The sequence below is a fragment of the Sus scrofa genome, chromosome 7 (genome assembly GCF_000003025.6).
Source record: "Sus scrofa isolate TJ Tabasco breed Duroc chromosome 7, Sscrofa11.1, whole genome shotgun sequence".
NCBI lineage: Eukaryota > Metazoa > Chordata > Mammalia > Artiodactyla > Suidae > Sus > Sus scrofa.
Genome location: NC_010449.5, coordinates 114,064,082 through 114,091,412, shown reverse-complemented (window position 1 = coordinate 114,091,412; position 27,331 = coordinate 114,064,082). Strand labels below are relative to the sequence as shown.

The window sequence follows — 27,331 nt, the reverse complement described above, 5'->3', positions numbered from 1 at the left end:
AGTGATAGGGGTCTTTCCTGACTCACAAAGACCCCTTTGGGCCATACCTAAGTTTCTGCCAACAGGTGGCTCAGGTGGGCCCTTGCATTCAAAGAAGGGGCTGCCCCAGCAAGAGAGTCATGTATCTAGAGGGTTGGAGCTGCAGCCCTACCTTGACCTCAGGCTGAGTTCGAGCACAGGGCAATGATTCAGTTTCCTGAGTGGTGAGCACACCAAGGACACGTGGGGAGGGAGTTGTGCCCCATTCCACCTGGAGAAGGTATGGGAGCTCCATGCCCACCCCCACCCCCCACCTCACCCCGTGTGTCTCTCCTTCAGCTGCTCTTGAGTAGTATCCTGGGTTTTTGTTTTGTTTTCCTTTGGCCATGTCTGTGGCATGTGGAAGTTCCTGGGCCAGGGACTGAACCTGAGCCACTGCAGTGACTCAAGCCGCAGCCATTCTGAGTCCTTAACCGCTAGGCCACCAGGGAGCTCAGAGTTGTATACTCTATAATAAAACTGTAATAATATTATGTATTATTAATAATAAGCTGTAATAATATGCTTATAATAAGCATATAAGAAATCCAGTGAGTTTTCTGAGTCTTTTTAGCAAATTGTCAAACCTAAAGAGGGGTCATGTTTGCAGTCAGGTCAGACAGAAAATGCGGGGAGTCTGGGCCCCCTCACTTTGTTGCCATCTGCCGTCAGGGCAGTCTTTTGGGGGACCTTTCCCTTACCTTGTAGGGTCTGCATTCATTCCAGGAAGTTGTGTCAGAACTGAATTGAATTGCAGAACATCCAGTCGGTGCCAAAGAGTCATTGTCAAGAGCGTAGTGTGTGTATGTGTGTGTGTGTGTGTGTGCGCGCACATAGTGAGTGTGGAAGGTGTGAACTCCAGGCTGGCCCTGGGGCCTCCCTGCTGGAGCTCTGGGGAGCAGGGCACGGGGAGGAGGCCCAAACTGGAGCTGGTGGTGGCCCTGGGAAAGCAGAGGGCAAACTTGTGTCCTTGACTCAGCCAAGGCAGGAGCTGGGGCAGGCGCCCCCTTGAACAGAAACCAAGCCGGGGGTTCCTGTCTTTTCAGGGCAAGTGCTCCCTTTACACAGGTGTCAGGGGGACACGAGCCCCTTGGGTCACTTGTTCAGAAGCACATGCGCATGGCAGAGCCGCCCCACGCCACCCTGGAGTATCAGGAGGAAAGGGAGTGTTTTTCAAACTGGGGGTCATGCACCCATGAGGGCAAATGCCGCCAACAAGAAAATACAAGAGGCTGAAACAGAAGAGAATAAGGACACCTAAACGGAGGGCTGTTTTGCCAGAGAGAGGGAGGGAGAGACCGACGGAGGGCCGGGGCCACAGAAAAACATTTCTGACTCGACCGACGGTCTCCCTCCATGAGCTCCCCCCAGGGACTGCGATGACCAGTCATGACAGCCGGCCTCAACTGGGGCCTCCCACAGGGCCACCCTGCTGTCCAACCGGCTCTTGCACTCCTGCCCGTAACTATTTCTAGATTTCTTCACTCTGGAAGAAAGAAGAGCCCTCGGACGGAACTCCTTCCCCCAGCTGCATGTTGTCCTGGGCTCCTGGAGGGCCCTGAGCAGCCAGCGATGAGCCCCACGGCCCCCCGTAATGCTGTGGCTTCTCTGAGCCTCAGTGTTCTGATCTGGAAATGGGGATGACACCCACAACCACCCAGCAGAAACAAGACATGAAACCAAAGCCCCGCTCCTCCGCGTTGGAAGGAGCAGCCGCGATGTTGCCCAGAAAGCACCCGACGGGATACACGGGTCTCCACTGCTGCCCTTGGAGGACTCATTCTCCATCTGCGCCCACCCTCCTCGCCCACCGCTGGTGTACATCCTTCAGCCCCCCAGTCTGCATCTAGAACCGAGGATCAGTCTGCCACGTGTTTCTTGCGAAAAAGACTCACGAGGGATTTCCTCGAGAGAGTGGCTCCGTGGAGAATAAGGAGCCAGAAGCTAAAACAGCGGCGGCTGCCATCTGCACTCTGGGGTGGGCACCTTACACTGGGCGTCACCCAGCTCTCCCCACAGCCCCCGAGAGGCAGGCACTATTACCGTTCCCTCTGGTGGATGAGGACTCAGGGCACAGGGAGGTTAAAGAAACCCAAGGCCATGCAAACAGGAAGTGGAGAAGCAAGAAGCAGACCCAGGTGTTGCCAAAAACATCTCACTTATCTCCTGCCATCACGTCTGTGTTATCTACTCGCTGGGGTAGTGGTGTAGACAGGGGTGGAAAGTCCCCCAGGACTGGGTTCATGTCCCTAATTCTGAGCACCTAACTAACATCCACCCTTTCAGGTGGCCACTCTGAGCTGCGGGACTTTTCTGGAGCTGCCTCTTCCTCTGCAACACGGGATCTTAAAAGTTCTGCCCTGCCCGTCACTATGAATTAGCTCCTCAAGAAGCAGGCCCCTCCCTCTCCTTGCTGGGTGCCAAGCATCCAGCCTCAGGAGATGATGAATCCTGATTGGTCAAAGCCACTCATGGCTATTCAGCTTCCCGCTGCCACTCACCTCCTCCCTTAGCCTCCCTCACAGTCAGGGGGTGGCAGTAGGTTATCTGGAAAAACATCTGTTCTCTGACAAAAAGACTGAGCTGAGAAGAAAGCCTTTTGCCTGTGAGCCCTTGCCTTTGAAAAGGTGAGATGGCTGGAGTTGCAGCCGCTACTTTGTAATCATGAGGCAACAATCCTGAGGACAAAAAGCCAACCTTAAAGATGGGGCAACAGAAAGGTGGGAAGAACCTGGGTCTGGCCCGAAGCCATCACTGAACTGTTAAACTAGCCATGCACCCCAAAGCCTCACTAGGTAACAATTGTAGCTTTATGGCTGAAGCTACCATAGGCTGGGTATTACTTGAAGCTGAAAGCATGCTCAGCTGATCCAGTGCATCCAAGGATTGTTGAAAGAACCAGAATGACTTCAGTAGGGTGCCTGTTATATAAGCACCCAATACACGGCGTCTCTGCCTGCCTCGGAGCCCCCTGCTGTACAGAGGTGGTGATTCTGTCCTCCGGTTCTTGGATGGCTCCATGATCCCAAAAGGCAACCTGGTGGGGTGCCGGGCACCCTGGACACGGAAAGTGGTCTCAGATCTCAGGACCGAGTGGAAAGATGAGCCCAAGATGAGCAGTGAGGCAACATGAGGTGACAAGTCCAGCACTGGGGCCTCCTCTGTCCTCCTCCAGGACCCTTGCCTGTGGGCTGTTGGGGTTATAAGGAACAGAGCAGCTCATGCTCCTGCCCACAGTGGGACCCTCCCTGAGCCACTGCTCCCAAAAGCCTTCCCTGATTAACCAGGCCCCCAGCCAAGGTCGCTGTGCCCCAGCGTCCTCATGCCACCTCTCTCCTCTCTGGGGACCAGCGTCGACTGGTGCCTTGCTGAGCTGAGATCGGAGTCAGCCCCCTCCTGCTGTTCTCTCTTTATTTTTGCCCCTTTTGTCAGCTCCCCCAAGACCCTGGATTAGGAACTTGCCAAAAACCAAAGAACCTTCTTCCCCAACTGTACAAACTGAAGGGTGTCATGCCCACGCCGAGGGCCCAGTTTTCTGTGGAGAGCTAGGACTGCCCTGCCCCTCCCCCCCAACGACAGTGGGGTCGTGGTCAGAGCCCTGGGCTGCCAGGCAGGACATGAGGTCCCTCCCAGGTCTGACTCTGGTTTGCTGTGCCCTTCAGCAAGTCCCTTTCCCTCTCTGAGCTGGCTTTTCCAGTCTTGTGAGGGAGGGGGACTCAAGGGACCAGGATTCCTTCCTTCTAGAAGATTCTCTCCCAGCCTCAGTGTCCTGGGGTCTTTCCTAAACCCCAAAGCCTTGCATGAGGGTGAGTTTCATGGGTAAATTACTGCAATCCGGGAGGTTTGAGCCCCGGGCTGGCGTGGGAGTCCCTCCCTGCCCACTTTCAGCCAGGGTGGGTTTTGGTAAGACCAGCTGATTTCAGCAGCAGCTGGGACAGAATATGCTCAGGGAGAAAATGATGCAGCCCCGGCACTCCCCTCCTCCTCTCCAAATAAATACATAAAAACCCAAGGCGAAATACACTATAAATGGTTTTGTTTTTACTATCCTTTTTTGGCCTGGATAATCCAGAGCTGTCTGCTTTTCCACTTTTGTTATTTTCGAACTATTTTCCAGTTTCTTGGGGAAAATTTCCAATCACGCTCTTTAGGGCAGGAGAAGAAGAGGCTGGTTCTTCCTAGAAATCACAAAGGCAGGGGCTCCTGGGTCTGCTGAGGTCGAGAGGCCGGTGGCCAAGCCCACTCTAGACACACGGGGTCCACCTTTCCCATTCCTTCTAACGAGGTTATAGTGTGGTGTGGGGCGGAGTTTCTCAATCCTGCCTGCACATCAGATTCACCTAGGGGGTGAGCCTCACTCTAAGCCAAAGACATCAGCATTTCTGGGGATGAGACTGAGACACTTAAAAAAAGCCCAGCCAGTTGGTGGGTTTGCATCACTCTCCATCGCCTGGCCATCTTCCTCAGAGCAGGCTCCTTATGTCAGAGTTGAGTGTCCTCACTTAGAAAAAAGAGAGCTGCCCCCTGCTCTGCTGGAAAGATGAGAGGTGGCGCTTGGCACACAGCACACCTGCTGACTGAAGGAGCAGGAAAGGGGCTTCACAGATGCTTTCGCCAAACTACTATTGAATAGAATGGGTATTCCTTAGGCTCAGAGCAGCGGAAGATGCCTTGAACCACTCAAGTGGCCGGTCCATATCGCAACTCAAGTTACGGCAGTCTTTGAGTTCACCCCTCATGACAAAAAGCAATCTTACAAGAGGTTTCTTTCACTAACAGACCACCTCTTGGTCTAGAAGCAATGACACGTCAATGGCACGGAGCACCCGGATCTTGGTTTCTAATATTATCCCCAGTGAAAGGAACAAGGGCTCCTTGGAGAAATGGCTGATCCTAGGACGGGGCAAGAATACACAAGACAAACTGGAGCATCTTGTAGTGTCAGGAAGTGCTCCATAAACCATCTGATCACACACACACACACACACACACACACACACACACACGATGAGCAAATGGTTTCAATTAGATTGGATAAACCATAAGGTCCTACTGTACAGCACAGGGAACTATAGCCAATCTCCTGGGAAAGAGCATGATGGAAAATAATACGAAAAATGAATATATATATATGTGTGTGTGTGTGTGACCGAGTCATTTTGCTGAACAGAAGAAACTGGCACAACATTGTAAATCAACTATACTTTAATAAAAAAATGGGGACCCTTCCAACACACACACACACACACACAATGATGGGGGTATGTCAAGGGACACGGAAGATAACTGAAAGAGCTCCTGGTGGCCAAAGTTGGAACAGTTTGAGCAAGAAAATAAGAGTAGTACTGGATTATAACTCAAAGCATAAAATAAATATCTATGCGTCCATATTGATATAAGCAAATGACTGAATAAGTAAATAAGTGGGGGAGAAGAGACAAATCCCACGTGCAGAAGAATTTCAAATAATTCATGCACATCCTCTGCCCTTACGGAGGAGGCGCCTAAGTCCCGACTCCGAGTGGGGGCTGTGCCAAGTGACGTCCTTCCAAAGGTCACCGTCCGGAAGAGGCAGGCAGGGGTAGTTTTACAACAGAGAAAACGGACCAGTGGCCAAGGTCAACATCAACAGTGAGAAGTCATGTGGATGGTATGTACCCTGGACAAGGGGCGACAAGAAAGGCACTTGGCCTCTGGGATCTTCCTCCACAAGCCCGCGAGCCCTGCCTGACCATCAGACAAATCCCGATTGAGGGATGGTCTACAAAACTCCGATCCGTATTTCTCAAAAATGTCAAGGTCATCAAACAAAGACAGTTTGACAGACTCGCAGCCAAGAGGAGCCTCAGGAGACCTGAGGACTCAAGGTGATGCGGTGCCCTGGAGGGGAGCCTGGAAATCTGAATGAAGTGTGGGCGTTAGTTACTACGAATGTATCAACACTGGCTCATTCATTGTGACAAACGTACCACACCAGCGCTAGAGGTGAACGGTGGGAGAAACGGGGGAGGAGTTCATGGGAACTCTCAGTACGATCTTGATAATTTTTTCTGTCAATTGAAACCTTCTAAAATAAAACAACAACAACAAAAAAATATATATATACCCCCTCCTCCCAGTTTGGGTGCAGAATGAATAAAGGTGGCTTTTGAGTGCCTTGCTTCAGGAGACATGCAGGTCAAAAATGGGCCAATACGTTTCCAGCACCTTATCAGAGAAGCAGGCTGCAGGAAAAGGGGACAAGGGGCCAGATCCTCCATCTCCTGACCACTGGCCCTGGACACAAGGAAACGCTGTCTCTCACTGGAGCCGCGAGGGGTGGGTCCAGGGGACCTCCGAAGACCCTCTGAGCTCTCACAGCCTGGGGGCCACCCAGCGTCTCTATCTTCAAAGCGATGAAGCCATTGCACTGGTGCGATTCCACGCAGGTCTATGGGATCTCATGCGGCAAAGGGCCTTCCCAGCATCCCCGAAGCTCACACCATGCAGACTCTGCTCTTATTAGCTGTGTGAGCTCAGGCAAGTGAGTTAACGTCTCTGTGCCTTTGTTTCCTTATCTGGAAATGGGGATGCTAGTGGAACCAGCCAGAAAGAGGTTGCCGTGAGGATCAAAAAGATGGCGTGCAGGAGCAACTCTGGGTAAAAGCTGGCCCATCTTTATAGCAGAGCGTGACCTTTAGGGCTTCGCTTCTGCTTAAAAATACAGAAGCTTGCAGGGAGGAGTGAGGTGTGAGGGAAGAGAATTTAACAGAAGGGGCATCTGTTCAGATTCTGTTACCAACAGGGTTGACCTGCCCCCTCACCCTCAGTGGGGGCAGTGAGTGGGCAACAGTGGGAAGAGCCTGGCCCATCACCCTCAGTCTCTTTTTTTTTTTCTTTTAGGGCCGCACTTGCGGCACATGGAGGTTCCCAGGCTAGGGGTCGAATCGGAGTTGCAATTGCCGGCCTACACCACAGCTGCAGCAATGCAGGATCGGAGCCGTGTCTGCGACCTCCACCACAGCTCATGGCAATGCCGGATCCTTAACCCACTGATTGAGGCCAGGGATTGAACCTGCATCCTCATGGAGACTATGTAGGGTCCTTAACCCACTAAGCCACAACAGAAACTCCCACCACCTTCAGTCTTAACAGTAGCCTCCTGGGATCAGATTCAAGGCTCCCGACAGGGGTGTCACTTGGGGTCCCAGCCTGGGGTTTTCTGTTTTCTTTACTCAGCCCCTGGGTTGTAGAACAGCAGCCTGGGTAAAGTCCCCTACTTGCGGTGAAGAGGTGTCTGGGCCTCTTGCAATCACGGAGGCTGGGATTAAGACTTAAACCCTTGTGTGACAGGTGCTCACCTGGAAAGTAAACTCAGCTACGTGGCTTTGCCCCTCACTGCAGGCAGGCTCTGAATGGCTGGCCGGGCTTTGCCAGGTCTCCAGAACCAGCCCCACCCTTCCCGTCTTTCCTCCTTCCTTTGTTCTAATGGATACTCTGAGCCAGAGCTATACTGCACCCAGGCCTGAGCCAGAAGCTGGCATCACAAAGCAATGAATGCCACGTGGTCCTGTCTTCCAGCAACTCCAGCTGGCTCCAGTCATCCATTCCCGTGTGCCCCAGTCTGGCTCATGCCCACCTCTGGGGCTCAGCCTGTGCTGGTCCATCACCCACCCACTCTCCAAAATCCTCTCAGCTTCCTCATCCCAATCCTGCCCATCCATCTCAGCAACTGCCTCCTCCAGGAAGTCGGCCAAGATCACCCCACCTGGACATGCTCCCTCCCTCCTCCAGGTCACCGCCGTCCTGCCTCTCACACAGCACTTAGACACCCCTCTCCATGTCTTGTCATTCATATCCATGCCTGGAGTCCCCACCAGACCCTCTGAGAGGACAGTGGAAGGATCATATTTTACCCATCTTCATAAAGAGGCCTCACACTTAAGCCCATCTGGCATTAACCTCAGAAAATTACTTTTTTTTCGTCTTTTTTTTTTTTTTATGGCCACACCCGTGGCATATGGAGGTTCCCAGGCTAGGGGTCTCATCAGAGCTGCTGCTGCCGTCCTACACCACAGCCACAGCAACACCAGATCTGAGCCGTGTCTGCAGCCTCCACCACCGCTCATGGCAACGCTGGATCCTTAACCCACTGAAGTGAGGCCAGGGATCGAACCTGTAACCTCATGGTTCCTAGTCAGATTCATTTCCACTGCGCCATGACAGGAACTCCTCAAAACATTACTTCTTTTTCTTTCCTGCTACTCACCCATTGCCCTTGTGAGGGGGGTGCATTGACCTAGCTAGGACTGGGACCAAGTCTCAGCTCTGTGACTCACTAGCGGTGTGACCCTGAGCGGGTGACCTCACTCTCAGGGCGGATACTGCTGGTGGCCCGCCATGCGCCCCGGCACCCTCTCTTTGTGGTGGGGACCCCAGTGCTGCTTCCAACAGCCAGCTTGGCATCGCTTGGCCCGTGGGCTGGTTCTGGCCAGAGTCAGATCTTCTCCTTCGGAGGATGGACAGGAGGTGCTGGACATGAATCCTCCCCTCCCCCAGCCTTGACCCAATGGCTGTCAGGAGTCAGTGGATAATACCAGCTCCCCCTCCCCTCTGGGTGGGATGACCTTGAGATGTGTGTTCCACTCTGGCTCCCAAACTGTCTGCGCCACCATCAGCTCCGTGCGTCCCCGGGGTAACTTGCATGGACACAGCTTTACAAGCTGCCTTCCCTTCTTTGTGTTATTTCCCCCGCTGGTAGTCTCTGGGGTCCCTTCCCAAATAAACCACTTGCCTTCATCCTCGTCCTGCAGTCAGGATGGGGCCGCTTCTGGAGAAGCCCCAACCAGGGCAGCCTCTTAGCCTCAGTGTCATTATCTGTGAAGTGAGATCAACAGCAGAGTCCGCCTCACGGGATGACTGGGCGGACTGAATGGGGGACATTCCTGCAGGACTCGGGCCAGACATTAACAAGCGTTCTCCAGGTAGAACCACTATTGCTATTTTGAGTTGGGCTCATCTGGAACTTTGTCAAGGAGGCCTGAGCCCTTTGACAAAGTGGGCCTGACTTACACCTGCTCAGCTCGCCTTGGACACCCTCTCCCAAGTCGGGTCCGCACTGTCTGGTCCACCCGAGAAAGGTCCAGAAAATGACCAGCCCTTGTCATCACAGCCTTGCACTTGGGCCTGTTTTTCAGCTGCATCCCCCCTGAGAAGGGTGGGATGCTAATCCCCTCAGAACCTAATGCGGGGGTGGACGATGGGCCAGGCTGCAGCCTGGGAACGCTGCCTGCAACACCTGCTGGCAGGAGCTCCCATTTTCTTTTTTTCTTTTTTTCTTTTTTTTGGTCTTTTTGCTATTTTCTTGGGCCGCTTTCGTGGCATATGGAGGTTCCCAGGCTAGGGGTCGAATCGGAGCTGTAGCCACTGGCCTATGCCAGAGCCACAGCAACGCGGGATCCGAGCCACGTCTGCAACCTACACCACAGCTCACGGCAATGCCGGATCGTTAACCCACTGAGCAAGGGCAGGGACCGAACCCGCAACCTCATGGTTCCTAGTCGGATTCGTTAACCACTACACCACGACGGGAACTCTTCTTTCTTTTTTTTTAGGGCTGCACCCAAGGCATATGGAAGTTCCCAGGCTAGGGGTCAGATCGGAGCTGTTGCCGCCAGCCTACACCATGGCCACAGCAACAGGGGATCTGAGCTGAGTCTGCGACCCACACCACGGCTCACAGCACCGCCAGAGCCTTAACCCACTGAGTGAGGCCAGGGTAGAACCCACACTCTCACGGTTCCTAGTCGGATTCGTTTCGCGACAGGAACTCCCTATTTTATTTTCTAACTGGGTTGTCATCAGCTCTGAAGCTCTTAGTTCAGAACTGAAAGGCTTCAGGTGGAGGAATGAAACAAGAGGTCTTGTTTCCTTGAGGACCAAAGCCTTCCTGCCTCCTACCTCCAACCCCCCTGGCAGGCGTACCCTGCTGCCCAGGTGGGGCTGGGCTGGCACACAGGGGACCTGCCACCATACCAGGATTCTGCCAGGATTGTGCTGGGCCCTCAGGCCTCTATGCTTCTCACTCACAATGGTGGGAGCGTCTGTGCGACTCTGTGGGACTGGAGACCCCATAAGTTCCAATAATTCTCATTTTCAACTTGCAATTCTCATTCTCAAGTTGCAATTGCCAACTTGACGGATTGTATCTAGTCCAAGGTCAGCAAGTCCACTCACCACTTGAGCCCCCTGTGTTTAGGAGCCTGGACTGTTACCTGGACACAGCGTAGCCACACCCACCACACTGAAAGTGAGAATAGCAAAGACAGTGAAAGGATGCGACTCCATCTATGTCAAATAAAACCCATGTGTGTACAATACAGCACGGGGACACCCCCACTGCCTGGGTTCAAATGCCAGCTCAGGCACTTGCTCACTCTGCTTTCTCAGGGAGGTCACTGAACCGTTGCATATCTCAGTTACCTCATCTGTGAAATGGGCATATTTGTAATACCTACCTCAGCGGGCTGCTGTGAAGATAAACTGTGCTAATTAAGTGGAGAACTCAGAGTCCAGAACACAGTAAGTACTTGGTGACTCCCAGCTGCTATAGATATGGGAGTCTGTGTGGAAGAGGAATGTGGGCAGATACTCCACACACCTGAGCAGAAATGACTTCTGGAAGCAGACTGGTGGCTGCTGGGGGCCAGGGAGGAAGGAAGGGGGAGTGACTGCCCAATGGACATGGGACTTTGTCTGGGTGATGACGTGTTTTGGAATGAGGTAGAGGTAGTGGATGCAGTCTTGTGAACGTGCAAAAGTGCGCACTTAAAAATGGCTAATTTTATGGCCCAAAGGACCCTATCCACAAAACAGAAACAGACTCACAGACATGGAGAACAGACTTGTGGTTGCCAAGGGGGAGGGAGGAAGAAGTGGGACGGACCGGGAGTTTGGGGCTAGTAGGTGCAAACTATTCCATTTAGAATAGATAAGCAATGAGGTCCTGCTGTACAGCACAGGGAACTGTATCCAGTCTCTTAGGCTAGAACACGATGGACGAGAGTGTGAGAAAAAGAATGTATATGTGTGTATGACTGGGTCCCTATGCTGTACTGCAGAAATTGACACAACATTGTAAATCAACTATACTGTAATTTTAAAAATGTTAACATAAAAAAATGGCTGGGGGGGGAGGGGGTGGGATGGACTGGGAGTCTGGGGTTAATGGAGGCAAACAATGGCATTTGGAGTGGATAAGCAATGAGATCCTGCTGCATAGCACAGGGACCTATATCCAGTCACTTGTCATGGAACAGGATGGAGGATAATGTGAGAAATAGAATATATATATATATATATATGATATATGTGTGTATGTGTGTGTGTATATATATGTGTGTATATGTGTGTGTATATATATATATATATATATATATATATATTTGACTGAGTCAGTTTTCTGTACAGTAGAAATTGACAGAACACTGTAAATCAACATATAATGGAAAAAATTATTAAAAGATAAATAAATCAGAAAAAAATGGCTAATTTCATCTATGTGAATTTCACCTCAATTTTTTTTTTTTTTTTTTTTTTTTGTCTTTTTAGGGCCGTACCCGTGGCATATGGAGGCTCCCAGGCTAGGGGTGTCATTGGAGCTGTCGCCGGCGGGCTATGCCACAGTCACAGCAACACCAGAACTGAGCTGTGTCTTGGACCTCCGCCACAGCTCACAGCAACACTGGATCCTTAACCCACTGAGTGAGGCCAGGGATCGAACCTGCATCCTCAGGGACACTAGTCAGATTCCTTTCCGCTGAGCCACGGTGAGAATGCCTCACCTCAATTTTTAAAAAGCTCCAAACGAACAAAGACCTCAGGGAAACAGGTCGGGTGACAAGGAGGATGTGGCAAAGACCTTTAGCAGACATTTTACCTCTTACTTGATCACTTCTGTCCATCTTGATTTTTTTATGATAAATACATAGAGATATCACTTTAAAACTTGAATTAAAAATTTGTTAAAGGAGTTCTCGTCATGGCGCAGTGGTTAACGAATCCGACTAGGAACCATGAGGTTGTGGGTTCGATCCCTGCCCTTGCTCAGTGGGTTAAGGATCTGGTGTTGCCGTGAGCTGTGGTGTAGGTTGCAGACGCAGCTCGGATCCCGCGTTGCTGTGGCTCTGGGGTAGGCCGGCGGCTACAGCTCCGAATAGACCCCTAGCCTGGGAACCTCCATATGCTGCAGGAGCGGCCCAGAAATGGCAAAAAGACAAAAAAAAAAAAAAAGGTTAAAGGAAACAGCATGTAAGAGAAAATGCGTGGGGGTGCGGTGGAAGGCAATGGCATTTGATGAGCTCTGACTCATCGTTCGTCCTCTTCTCCATCTTCCTCTGTGATGCTTACACCACGGGGAGGAAAAGACCATCAGTGGCTTCATTGCTAAATGAGAAAAGTGAGGCTCAGAAGATCTAAGCCTTTTCCCCACTCACAGAGCCTAACTCCAAACAGTCTTTGAATTCCATCCCCCGGCCCCTCATTTTGACGTGGACAATAAGTGGATGCAAAATGATTCCTCAGCTCCCTCCGGCTCTGATACTCTCCAGTCCCTGGATGCCTGGCTGAATTCTCCAAGTATCGCTTCCTCCTCTCAGGCACCCCAAGGCCCCACCGGCCCCACCAGCTACGCACTTCTCTGGCGGGACACCCGTTCTCCAAAGCAGAAACTTAGCCCTGCCACCAGCCCCTTGCTCCTGAGTTCTGGTGGAAAAGCTGATAAATCTAGGAAAAGAGAGCAGGTAGACAGCTGTCCAGAGGGCATCTGCTTCGAGGGAGCTGGAGCAGCTCCTTACAGCTGTGCCCACCCACCAGCCACCAGGTGGAGAGACCTCGACTCACCCCGGCCGCCTCCTGCTGCAGGATCCTGGCCACCTCCGCCCGGCCCAGACCCAGCTGCAGCCACACCGGGCATGTTCTGACGAGCTTCTCCAGGACGCTGATGCCCCGGCGAGGAAGGCAGTTCTTGGGAGCAACCGGCAGACAAGGCCCCACGTCATCTTCCTCCTCCTGCTCCTCTCCTTTGCCAGCATCTGGAATAGGACTGAGAACATAATCAAACGATCAGGCCATCCTGCTGCCAGCCCGGAGCGGGGTTTACAGCCAATGGGGATTCAATTCAACCATGCTTATTTATTCAGCATCGATATAGCCAGGGGCCTTTCGAGGAATTAAAAAATGAGCAAACCATGATCTTCATCTTAAAGCATTTATAATAAAACGAGAAAGACATGCATGGAAACAACCAGCTGTAGCACAAGATTGGAATAAACCTAACAGGAGCACGGAGCAATGGAAGTAGCTAATTCCAACCCAGAGTGGGTTCAGGAAAACACCAGCATTGGAGCAGAGCCCTGAAGAAAATGAAAAGAAACTAAAATTTACACAGTAAACTATGCACCAGTTTTTAGTAGACAGCTGGACAAATTTGTACATATGTCTATACCCGTGTAACTACAACCCAGATCATGGTAGAGCGCTATGCTGTCCATACCACAGCCACTAGCTATGTGAGCTCTTAAAAGTGAGTTGGCTGCATGCCCACGCACATTCAGTTAAAGTGAGTACATCCTTGCGATTATTGTGTTTGTATTTTTGTTTTCACCATTGCCAAGGTGCTACGGGAAATGAACACAAAATTAGAAAAAATAAAATTAACAAAAGCAGGGGGAAAAAGTGAGTTGCCTGCAACTCATGCATATTATGTTAAATGAGTACATCCTTGTATTTGTATTTTTGTTTTCAACATTACCAAGGTGCTACAGGAAATTAAAGGAACACAAAATTGGAAAAAAATGAATTAGAAAGCAGGGGAAAAAGTGAGTTGTCTGTACTGAGATGTGCTGTAAGTGTAAAAATACACACAGGATTTCAAAGACTTGGTATGAACACAGCTCATTAGCATAAACTAGTTCATTAATGTTTTACACCAATTACATGTTGAAATGATAGGTTTTTTATATATTGGGATAAATATAACAGCATTAAAATGAATTCCACCTATTTCTTTTTTTAGTGTGGCTACTAGAAAATTTATTTATTTTCTTTTCCTCTTTTTAGAGCCACACCCACAGCATGTGGAGGTTCCCAGCCCAGCGGTCGAATCAGAGCTGCAGCTGCCGGCCTACACCACAGCCACAGCAACATCTGCGAGCTGCATCCGTGGCCTACACCACAGCTTTCGGCAACCCTGGATCCTTAACCCACTGAATGAGGCCAGGGATTGAAACCGCATCCTCATGGATACTCGGCGGGTTTGTTACTGCTGAACCACGATGGGAACTCCTGCGACTAGTAATTTTAAAACCACATGTGGGTTTGTGCTATATTGCTTTTACACATTTCCAGAAGGCTCTCTTGTGACCCTCCCAGTCAACACTCCCTGACCCCTAAGATGACCCCCCATGACAGGTCAGGGTCCCGGGCGGGGGGTGGGGGGGAGGAAAAATCACAGGCTGAGGCAAAGTACAAGTTCAGTTTACGAGATTCCAGGTCCGTCTCAGCATCTTCATCTACCCATCCCTGCCCCCAACACTGGCAGGTGAGTTTTGATTCCAGAAAAGGAGGAACAGCATTTCGGTGCCTCGAATCCTAGGTCGGGTGAGCCTGTGTGGCCTGTCTGCCTTCTCCCTGAGGAACAAAATCTCTCAGGGTATCTGCAGGGGTGAAGACCTAAATCAGGCAGAAGGGGGTCGTTATAAAGCCAGGAAGATGTGGCCTCTCCTTAGTCCTGTGTCCCTGGCACCAGAGATCAGGCTGGTGTTTGCTGTTCAGAGCCGCCTAGGGGGAGGGGGAGGCCAGGATGCGCTCCGTCAGAGGCACAGAGAGGTGGAACCACCTGCTGGGGTCAGAGGGCAACAGGACCTAGGAGTCTGGGGGAGAAAGGATCGCTTCCTAAAGAGGAGGGTGGGGCCCCGGCTGGTCTCTGCGTGCTGGGGAGGCTGGGAGGAGCGGGATAAACAGGCCTGGCGGTGCTGGGTTTTGCAGAGACCAGACTAGAAAGATGAGTCTCCTCCGGACTCCTGGGTCCTGCTGCCCTCTGACCCCAGCAAGTGGTTCCACCTTTGCAGTGAGAGCAATGTCAGGGTGCTAAAAATTCCCTCCTCTGACGCTCCCCCCGCAATGCTGGGGATGCTGGGGGTACTTATAGGTTGTCCCCTCCGGGTCCACCCGGAAGAGCGTGCCAGGTCACCAGGGCGACAGGAATGTCCCAGGCAGCCCAGGCATCTCGGGTCTGGGAGGGGTAGCAGGGCAGCCCCAGGGACGTCCAAGCTGTGCAGTTGGGTCTGTTTTGGAGCTCAAGGCCCGGGCGGGGCAGTTCACACTGATGTGACCTCTTCCCAGGCCCCAGACTGTGGTCCAGCATCTCCTCTGGGAAAGCAGTGAAAAACAGGGGAGGCCGCAATTACCCAGAAAAGAAGCATTCTGGGCCTGTTCGCTTCTTCCAACTCCCCTTGGAAACACGAAAATATCTTCTGGCATCAAAAATCTTTATAATCATCCTTAAAACTTCTCGCTTGGCCTGGGGCCTCCCCCAGAGGCCAGTTAGGGCTCCAACAGCAGCTGGAGTGAGGGCAATTGGCTCCCGTTTCCTCCTGGCCACTAACTAGGCTGAGGTAGCTTGGTTAAGTCCATCTTAGGGTCTCAGTTTCCGCATCTGTACAGTGGGGGGAGGGGTGGCCTGGAAGAGTCCTCCTTTTGCAGGGTGGCCTCATGGGACCTGGGCTTTTGGGACAAGGGTCCGCATTTTCTCCTGTAGATCCAACCCTGATCAAACAAAGAAGCTCTGGGAGAAAGGAGGAAGTTTGCCTCGAATTCACTAGTCCTGTGAATATTTCCTGAGGACCTGCAAGCACCAGCTGCTGTTCTAGGCACTGGATTAGAGCAGAGAACAAAACAGCTGAAAAAGAAGAAAAATCCCTCATCTTTAGGGAGAGGAGTTAGACCACGGCCAAGGGAAACAGGCAGATGGAGGGGAGGTTGGATGGTGCTGTGTGCCAGCCAGGAAAGCAAAGGGCTAGGGCCAGGGGACCGCTCATCAAAAAGGAGACCTTGAGTGAATATCTGGATGCAGACCCCTCGGGAAGAGATGCCAGACACAGGGGCAGCAAAGGCCTTGAGGATGAGGCCCGGAGTGGCCTGATCCAGGAGGAACCCCGAGGAAGCCTGGGGGTGGCAGGAACTGGGAGGAGGTGAGGTCAGAGGGGACTTGGGGGGGAGTCCCCATAAGGATTCTGGAGCCACTGGGAGAGTTGACTCTAAATCCATGTATATAAGCCCCTTCCCTGGGCTTCCGGTTAATAACTTGCCCACGCCAGCCCCCAGGGCTTCCTCTGCAAGAAGAAACAGGACCGGAGTTCCCATCGTGGCTCAGCAGTTAAGGAACCCAACTAGCATCCATGAGGACTCGGGTGTGATCCCTGGCCTCGCTCAGCAGGTTAAGGATCCGGCATTGCTGAGAGCTGTGGTGTAGGTCACAGATACGGCTCAGATCCAGCATTGCTATGGCTGTGGTGTAGGCCAGCAGCTATAGTTCCGATTCGACCCCTAGCCTGGGAACCTCCATGTGCCATGGGTTTGGCCCTAAAAAGACAAAAAAAAAAAAAAAAAAAAAAGGAGAAACAGGTCCCATTAAGACCAGGTGGGGCCTGAAGTTCTCTGTAGCACAGCAGGTTAAGGATCTGGTATTGTTCCTGAAGCAACCTGGGTTGCTGCTGTGCCGCGAGTTTGATCCTTGGCCTGGGAACTTCTACATGCCGAGGGTGTAGAAAATCAAACAAACAAACAAAAAAACCAAACCAAAACAAAAAACACCAACCAAAATCCCCCAAAACCCTGATGGGGCCTGGGCGGCATCCACAGAGAGGAACCCACTCCCTGCCCCTAGCTCCCGGCAGTCCCACCTCGATTGTGAGACACAGGCTGCTGCTTTCAGGGTGACCAAGTAGAAATTCTGGCCCAGGCTCCAGCATCGGGGGACTGTGTCATCCCTCCTCGTGATCACGTCCCCTTTTCCGCTCTAAAACCTTCCATGGCTCCCACCGCCAAAAGAATCCAATCCAGTCCCCAATATTGAAGGCACTCCCCTTCTGAGCCCCCACCGCCACAACTCCCCCTACAAAGGCTACTGTCTGTCACCCAGCAGAACCTGCACGTCCCCACCTGACACCCCTGCTCTGGCTGCCGTGTGCACCTGCAGCTCCTTTGGATTCTCTATTACCTCCTCCCAACCTGCTCTCCAACAGGTAAGCAACAGCTGACCGGACCAGACACAGAAAGCAAAAGCCATAAAGGAAGAGATGGATAAGCCGACATATCAAAATGTAAACGTGTGCCCATGAAAACACCTCGCGAAGAAAGTGAAGATTCAAACAACCAGCTGGGAGAAAATATTTGCAAAGCACACCCCTAATGGAGAACAAGCAAATTGATTTTTAAAAGGCACAAAAGATGGGAAAATACTTTAGACAAGAAGACGTATGGGTGGCCAAGAGGCAGGTGGAAAGTGCTCAACGTCATGAGTCATCAGGGACATGCAAATTAAACCGCAATGAGATACCACGACACAACCACTAGAATGTCTAAAATTAAAAAGACTGCTAACATCACATGTTGGCAAGGATGGGCAGTAACCAGAATTCTCATGCATGACTGGCGACAATGTAAATTGGTGCAACCACTTTGGGAAAAGGCAGGTTTTAATAAACTTATATATACGCCTACCCTGCGGCTGAGCCATTCCACTCCCAGGTACGTACCAAGAGAAAAGGAAGAGTATGTTCACAAAATCACCTGTAGTTAAATGTTCATTTCAGCAGTATTGTGTGTGTGTGTGTGTGTGTGTGTGTGTGTGTGTGTGTGTGTGTGTGTCTTTTTAGGGCCACACCTGCGGCATATGGAGGTTCCCAGGCTAGGGGTCTAATCGGAGCTGTAGCTGCTGGCCTACACCACAGCCACAGCAGCACGGGATCTGAGCCTCATCTGCGACCCACACCACAGCTCACGGCAAGGCCAGACCCTTAACCCATTGAGCAAGGCCAGGGATCGAACCCACATCCTCATGGTTCTTAGTTGGATTTGTTAACCACTGAGCCACGACGGGAACTCCCACTTCAGCATTATTCTTAATAGCTCCAAACTGGTCCAGGTCTCCACCAATAGGAGAACGGACAAATAGATAATGGTACATCATGGAATGGTAGCAATAGGAGAAACCACTGATACACACAATACATCAAAACACTGAATGAACCTCAGAAACACTGTGATGATTGAAAGGAGCCGGATGCAAGGAAAAAAACCACACTGTATGAATCCAATTATATGAATTCAGATGGTACTCTCAGATATGTGTGTGCGTTTTATTGTATGTAAATTTTACACCAAAACAATAAAAAAGAACCATAAGTAAATACCCAATGCTAGTTAATGATATGAATGCTAGCATATTAGCAGAACTTTCTTTGAAATGCGTAAGGAAAAATAAGGTGGACTCACGAATAGATGGAGAAATGGATAGACATGAAAAAAGCAAATATACAAAAACATTAAGACCAAATGGTCGACATATAGATGCTTACTGCAAAATTTTTTCAACTCCTCTGTATGTCTAGTATTTTTTTGGGGGGGGGGCGTGTCCATGGCATGTGGAAGTTCTCAGGCCAGGCGTCGAACCTGCACTGCAGTTGTGATTTGTGTCATAGCTGTAGCAACGCCAAATCCTTAAACCACTAGGGACCATCCTGTTTAATATTTTTGATTGTAAACTGTTGGAGATAAAGTTCTCCCATCCTTCAAGGCCCAGCAGAAGAAGCCTGCCTGATGTACTCCAAGCCCTAGGTTTGAATTCTGCTGTGTGATCTCTGGCCAGGTCCTTTACCTCTCTGGGCTTCCGTTTATTCACTTACAGAAAAATAGCAATAGTCCGTGCCTCACAGGGTTATTGTGAAAATTCGATGGGACATCTGTCAAGAACTTAGCACAGCACACGTAATTCAGCAAACGTTAGCTATTGTTTTTCTCTCGTCCACCTGCGAGTGGGAATTCTGCTCCTCTTCTCACTACAGTTCTCCCACTTCACAGCCTTGATTTCATGACTTAGCACATTAGAGTACAGTGGGTACACCTCTGTGTGCTCCACTCATCTTGTGCCCAAGACAACATCTGGCCCCAGAGGTTACCCCTAAGTTCAAGTGTCTGGGAACCACAGGCTTGCCATGAACAAAGAAGTCAACTTGGGGGACCCAGAAACAAATAACTTGGAGGATCCCTTTTATACTTTGAGCTCAGTTCCATTGGAAAGAGGAACGAGACCCGCGGTTACCCCGAAACCTTCCAGAGTGGAGCGCTGGAGGGGCTCAGCTTGGCTACCTGGACTAAACCACTCAAGAGGCCAAAAGCTCTTAAGATACTGCTTTCTAGGAATTGTTCCAGTCTTTCAGTGCCCTCCGTCCCCTCTGGGTGGGCCAGTGAGGAAGCAACAAGGGCTTGGCAGGATCTGAGTCTTGGAGAGGAAGCTGTGTCCAAGGCCACAGCAAAGTCTAGAGGTTCGAGAAGGGGCAGCGGGCAGCTGAGCCTGGGGGAGGTTTGGGCCTTGCACCTGGTCATAGGAGCAGGACAGAGTGACATGGGCACCTGATCTGAGCAGGCCAATGAAGGGTAATGGGGCCAGGAGGTTGCCCCCCAATCCCTGAGTCCCTGCTGACCTTGGGCCTCGGGTCGCTTGAGCTCTCTGGGTGTCCACTTAGGATTAAGAGCCGGTGCTGATGCTGGGACTCCAGGCTGGATTGTTGGGCTCAAGCCTGATGGCAGAGGTGCAGGTGCCCCGAGCCAGCCCCAGGGCAGGCTGTTCTGCTGTCAGGATTACTGGTATTAATCAGCTTTGGCCACATCTCTAACTGCTAGGGACTGTCACTGAGCCCACATGGCATCGGATATGTCCTGTGCTGGCTTGGCTGGCCACCCCGACACCCATGCCTGCCCTCTCACCAGCCAAGCTCCAGCTGAGGGCTCTGCAAAGGCAGCTACAGGAACCCTGGCAATTAATGGCACTATTAGCGTCAAATGACGAGCCCAGAAACAGTTCCACCAGAAAGAGAAATCACTCCGTGACTAGTGTTCCCCTGCTGGCTCACAGGGCATAGAGCGATTAGCTCTAATCATCAGTCCGACAGCCTTCGGATTCAAGGGGTGGGCTGCCGGGGACACCAGGCTGCCCCATCCAGACACAGGGTAGTCAGACGCCGGGAAAACCCTCGCCCTGGACCTCAGGGACCATGCCTGGGCTCAGCATCCTGGCTCTTTGGGGGCTTTCTCATCAGCTCCCAGAGAAGGAGTGGCCTGCCATGGCATGCCCTCACTCCCTGGCATGGTGCCTGCATCCAGTCACACGCCTGTGACACCTGGGTGAGAAGCAGCGGAAATCCCTGTCTGGGGTGGAGAGGCTGCCCAAGGGGCCACTCAGGTGTGAGGTCGGCTTGGGGTGTGGGACCCTGGCTGGATGCTCCTTGTCTGGAAGAAGGCCCTGGAGTTTTCCAGATCCTCAGGGTGCCAGCCGTGGGCCTCCTGTGAGGGCTCCGGGGCAGCAGCTCAGAAAGTTCCAGTGACGCCTCATTATACGGAAGACTGAGGCCCCCTTGTGCAGAATTGGCTTCCACCCAGGTGGAATGTGGGATGGGAGGCGAGGGCCGGGAAAAGGCCATCTCTGTGCCACCCACAATCCTGACCTCAGGCAGGCCGGGCCCCCAGCTTTCCTGACCCCCAGCCCGGGCCCCCCCAAGGGGGTCTATGGGGATAAAGAGACCTGATCCCAGGGCTCAAAGTCCTGGGATGGCCCCATCACTGTACAAGCTGCATGAGGACATAGATGACACAAGGGGGCCACGTGGGAGGGGCCTGGTAATGCCAATCAGAAGCAGCCCACGCCACATGGGGCCCAGCACGGGGCCACATCCCATTAACTCTGTCATCCCCACACCACTGGAGTGGGCTGCATGGTGTCCCTTGAAAGATATGCCCAAATCCTAACACCCAGCACCTGTGATTGTGACCTTATTTGGAAAAGGATCTTTGTGGACATAATTAAGTTAAGGATGACATCATGGGCCCTAAATCCAATGAGACGTCCTTATAAAAAGACAGAGAGACACAAGAAAGCCATGTGAAGGCAGAGAAGAGTGGAGGGATGGGTTATGAGCACCAAAGCTGATGGCCACCACCAGAGGCTGGGAGAGAGGCAGGGACATGTTCTCTCTCAGAGCCTCCAGATGGAACCAACTCTACTGACACCTTGACCTTGAACTTCTGGCCTCCAGAACTGGGAGAAAATACATTTCTATTGTTATTGGTTGTGGAGTTCGTGATTAACTTGCTGCTGCAGCCCTAGGAAACTAATATACCTACCCTATACCTGATAATCCCAGGTAAAGATGAGGACATGGAGTCACAGAGAGGTTAAGAAGCTCACCTAAGGTCACACAGCCAGTAAGTGGCAGAGCTGAGATTCAAACTGGACAATGTGGATCCAGAGTCTGTGCTTATAACCTTTATACTACTCCAGTGCATCTTGGTATCCCAGCTCTGCACCAACTCATTAAGGGGCTCAGATGCCTGTCTAACCACGCTGACCACCTCCAGTTTCCTCTTCTGTAAAATGGGGAGTAACCAGCTGGGAGGGTTCCCCTTGGGAGTAAATGCAATGAGGCAGGGCAGGCACAAAGAGGGCCCTCCGTGTGTGATGATTATCCTTGGAATGATGAAGAGTAAACTCCAGTGTGGAGGAAAGGGAACCTTCCCACACTGTTGGTGGGAATGTAAATTGATGCAGTAACTATGGAACACAGTATGGCAGTTCCTTAAAAAACTAAAAGCAGAGTTACCACGTGATCCAGCAAGCCTACTCCTGGCCATATACACAGACAAAACTCTAATTTGAAAAGATGCATGCACCCCTATATTCAGAGCAGCACTATTTACAACAGCCAGGCCACGGAAGCAAATTAAATGTCCACTGACAGATGTATAGATAAAGAAGATGTGGTACGTAGACACAATGGAATATTACTCAGCCTTCAAAAAGGTTGAAATAATGCCACCTTGCAGCAACATGGATGGACTTAGAGATGATCATAGTAGGCAAAATAAGGCAGAAAGAGAAAGACAAATACCATATGGTATCATTTGTATGTGGAATCTAAAATATGATACAAATAAATATATCTACTAAACAAAAACAAACTCACAGTTATAGAGAACAGACTTGTGGTTGCCAAGGGAGAGGGGTGGTAGGGGAGGGAAGGATTGGGAGTTTGGGATTAGCAGAGGCAAACTCTTATATACAGGATGGATAAGCAACAGGTCTTAGTATAGGGCACAAGGAATTACACTCAATATCCTGTGACAAATCATAATGGAAAAGAATATGAAGAAGTATATATATGAATATATTATATATATATAAAAGACTAACTTTGCTGTACAGAAGAAATTAACACAACATTGTAAATCAACTATATTTCAATACATTTTTTTCTTTTTTTTTTAGGGCTACACCCATAGCATATGGAGGTTCCCAGGCTAGGGGTCCATTTGGACCTGCAGCCACAGGCCTACACCACAGCCACAGCAATGCCAGATCCGAGCTGCTTCTGCAACCCACACCACAGCTCACGGCAATGCCAGATCCTTAACCCACTGAGCGGAGCCAGGGATAGAACCTGCAACCTCATGGATACTAGTCAGATTTGTTTCCACTGAGCCACAAAGGGAACTCCCTTCAATAATTTTTTTGTTTTGTTTTAAAGAGTAAACTTCTAAGAGCCATAATCAAATTACCTGGTGGGGCTCCATGGCCCACCCTGAGCTTCTGGAAGCCCAAAGCCTTCCTCTTTTGTTTTCGTTTTTTGTTTTTGTTTGTTTGTTTGTTTGTTTGTTTATGTATGGAAGTTCCCAGGCTAGGAGTCGTGCTGCAGCTGCCGGCTTAGGCCACAGCCACAGCAACACAGAATCTAAGTCCCATCTGCAACCTATGCGGCAGCTTGCAGCAACGCCAGATCCTTAACCCCCTGAGTAAGGCCAGGGATCAAACTGCATCCTCGCAGACATTATGTCAGGTTCTTAACCTGCTGAGCCACAACGGGAACTCCAGCCTACCTCCTCTTCGAAATGGCACCTATTTCTCCAGCTGGGACAGGGCTGTCCTGAGGCCCCAGAGGGGAGTTTTTCCTGCGTCTGACCCTGGAAACTCTAAGAACCAGCTGTACCTTGACTCTCCCAGGGGGAGGAGTCAGCTGCTCATTGCCGCCCCCAACCCCCCTCCTCTCCCATCTCCTGCATGCTGAGAGCTCCTCAATGAATTGACTCCCTCTGCACAGAGAGGGAGGGACCTGATGACAGGGGCAGATGTGCGTGTGTTTGTACAGGGGCAGGGAGGTGAGACATCAACCTCTCACTGGATACCTCTCACTCACAACCAGAGACTTGGGGTCATTTCACACACTCTGCGTAGCCCAAAGATGAAGAACTAGGACTCACACATCCTTGGTCCCAATCCCTGGCACATCCTGGCTATGTGACCTTGGGGCAAGGTATTTAACCTTTTGGGGGTCTCGGTTTTCTCATCTGTGCAGTGGAGCTGGTAATACCCACCGCATGTAATGTGCATCCAGCAGCACCTGGCAGGTGAGAACACCTCAAAAAGGTCATTATTCTAGTTGCGGTAACCACGCCTGTAGTCGTATGCCCCGTGAACACCCGCCACCTGAGACATGGCCCCAGATAGGTGAGATCCCATTGCTCAGCCCCCAGAGTGCTAACGGGTTAAAGCACCCCACGAGGATGAAAGCAACTTCACCTGCTCTGAAAATGATTTTCAGAATCTAAAAGAGATGGGGTGCTGTAGCCCAGGTCCCAGCAGGCCCACTCCCAGGACACACACGGGTATAAGGAGACAGGTGATAACGGCTTCTGCTGCAGAAGTGTTTACAGGGAGAGAAAATGGGAACAACCGACGTCCATCCATGAGAGAATAAGTAAGTCGTGATTCGTCCTTCCTGGACTATCAGTCACCCAGCTGCAAAAAGGTAGGAACTAACTGCTACACAGTTAAACCTCAAAATCCTGTCAGGCGCATGAATGTTAATTTCCTGATATTGATCCTTGTGCTGAGGTTAGGTAAGAGAATGCTCTGGCTTGGGTAATGTCCACTGAAATATATGGGGTTTAAGAGGCACAGTGTCTGCAACTTAGTCTCACAAGGAAAAAAAAAAAAAGAAGGGGGGAAAAAGAACCAGGAGATGTGACAAAAGGTTAATAATTAGTGAATCTGAGTCAAAACTGTACATAGAGAAATTCATGGAACTTTTCTAGGAGTCTGAAATTACTTTAAAAGAAAAAGTTGGAGTTCCCATCGTGGCGCAGCGGAAACGAATCCGACTAGGAACCATGAGGTTGCAGGTTCAATCCCTGGCCTCGCTCCATGGGTTAAGGATCTAGCATCACTGTGGGCTGTGGTGTAGGTCACAGATGCTGCTCAGATCCCAAGTTGCTGTGGCTGTAGCATAGGCTGGCAGATACAGCTTCGCTTCTACCCCTAGCCTGGGAACTTCCATATGCCGCGAGTGTGGCCCTAAAAGCACAAAAGACCATTAAAAAAAAAAAAAAAAAAGAAAGAAAGAAAGAAAGAAAGAGAAAGTTAACATGTTTTAAAATCAGACAAACAAAAAACCTAATGTTGAGTGAAAAAAGCAAATTACGGAACGAATAAACACACTTAGATAAAGTGTGAAAAACACACACAACTGTTCTGTGCCTTGTCTGTGGATACACACATATATCAAATTGAGGATAACAGAGACGGCCGAGGGGGCTGGAAGTAAACGGGATCCAGGAGCTGTGTGAAGGAGGCTTCAGCCTGTTCTGTAAAGATTTAATCTTTTTTTTTTTTTGGTCTTTTTTTTAGGGCTGCACCCACAGCATATGGGTTCCCAGGCTAGGGGTCTAATTGGAGCTGTAGCTGCTGGCCTACCCCAGAGCCACAGCAACGCGGGATCTGAGCCGCGTCTGCAACCTACACCACAGCTCACGGCAACGCCGGATCCTTAACCCTTAACGAGGCCAGGGATCGAACGTGCCCTCATGGATGCTAGTCGGGTTCGCTAACCACTGAGCCACGATGGGAACTCCAGGATTTAATCATTTTAAAAAAACGTCTGAAGCAAATACAACGAAATGACGGGATTTAACAGAGCTGAATTACGGGGGCTCAGGGCACTGCTGTTTTTCTCTAAATTTCTCTACCCTTGAAATGTTTAATTTTAAAAAAAGTGCAAACTATTATATATAGGATGGATAAACAACAAAGTCCTACCATATAGCACAACTATATTCATATCCTGTGATAAACCATAATGGAAAATAATATATATATATATTCTCTCTACATATACACATACATACACACACACATATACACACATTCACACATACACACACACACATATATATACTCACTTATATATACATACACACACATACACACACACACATATATACATAATACACACATATACATATACACACACATATACAGATATACACATCCAAATACACACATATACACACATATGTATGCACACATATATACATAGTACACACATATACATACACACATTACATATATACACACATGTATATACACATATATACATGCACATATGCACATACACATATATACATGGACACACATATAAACATACATACATATATATAACTGAATCACTTTACTGTACAGTAGAGATTAACACAATATTGTAAATCAATTTTACTTCAATAAAATAAAATTAAAAAACTCAAATACCCCACACATCTCTCCTCCCAGGGTCCCAGAGCATGTCACAAGCTGAGGGGATAGAGACTGGGGTGGGGGGGGGCTCCAAACACCGAAGTCTATTCCTTCTGCCAGTGCCACTGTCCTGGGATGACTCTAGTTATTTCTTGGCATTTTTCAGTCGGTTCTGGAGCCTGAGGGCCCGCGTTGAAAGGTAATCAAGATAAGGCCAACTGAAGAATTAGGCCCCAGGAGACCTTTAGGAAAATCCTCTGACAGAAGCCAGAGACAGTGGGGGGGGGGTTCTCTCCACTGTGGCAGCCACAGGACTTGGGCCAAGGATCAGCGTGGATGCCAGTGGGAGTGACAGCTTGGGCAGCAGGATGTGGGGCGCGGAGAACACCCCCTGAGGTCCGTGTGACCATCAGACTCCCCCTCAGGGCTCAGTGTCTCCCCTCTGTAAACAGGGAGGCTAAGCCACTGATGAAATACAATTCATATTTTACGGCAAGATGAGAAAATTTAAACATAAAGTTTTTCCTTGCCGGTTTGGGTCCCCTCCCCTGCTTTAGCATGTGTTAAGCATCGGCACCAACCAGACCTCCTTAGGGGATCACCTCCCTTCTTAATCTCGAAAGGGGCCGTGATGACCCAGGCCCCACTACTGGCTTTGTAGTGTAGATCTGGCTTGTGTAGACTGTCGATGAGACACCATTGGAGTATTATGATCTTTGGTCTTAAAAACTTACGTATCTCTGCTTCGACCTTTCACCAGCAGCGGAGTCGCCAGAACTTTCCAACAGAGTCTCCTGGGTTATAATGCTCAGGATGGCTCATGGTGCAAATAAAATCTTCCATTTCTTTCTAGATCGAAGGTTGGTTAATTCTTTCGCTAATACTACCTCCCTCAAAGATCCGGTGAGGATCAAAGGACAGCCCAGGGAAGGAATCCAGCCACAGCTGACACTCCTGGATGAGATGGAGGACTCAAGACAGTTCATGGAGAAACCAAAGGTCATTAGACCCCGGGCAGAGCAGGGAAGGAGTTCCCGTCAGTGAGGGAGGAGGATCTGGGAACATTGGGGTAGCGAGCATGAAACCAAGCCTCCCTAGAACTGAGTTTCCTTGCCAAGTTTATGATTAACCTCTCTATCCAAAACTTTATTCCCTTCTTTTGTCCCACCTGTTTCTGTCAGGATTGAGGTGTAGTAAAGAAAGGGGGGGGGGATTGAAACCGAGTAGGACTCTGTGGGGCCTTCCTGGGTCCCAAAGCTCCTCCTTGCCTCCCTTTTCTTATTCGTAGGTAAAGGCTTTAGTCTCCTAGGCCTTCCTGAGTTCCAAAGAGCAGACTCAAGCAGTTACTAATTAGGGAAGTGAAGGAATGCAGAAACAAAGAGAAAGCGGTCAAGCAAGTAATGATGTCTTAAACAATAGTTCAGCAATAAAACAAAT

General features: G+C 50.3%; 1 protein-coding gene across 1 annotated transcript in view; it reads right to left on the bottom strand.

Annotated features, from left to right (window-relative positions):
• RIN3 (Ras and Rab interactor 3) overlaps positions 1–27,331 on the bottom strand; it is a 131,412-nt gene that overhangs the window by 75,136 nt on the left and 28,945 nt on the right. Inside the window, exon 2 of the mRNA XM_021099628.1 lies at positions 12,898–13,099. Within this exon, the coding sequence (XP_020955287.1) occupies positions 12,898–13,099 (202 nt within the window). The remainder of the gene's footprint in view (positions 1–12,897; positions 13,100–27,331) is intronic.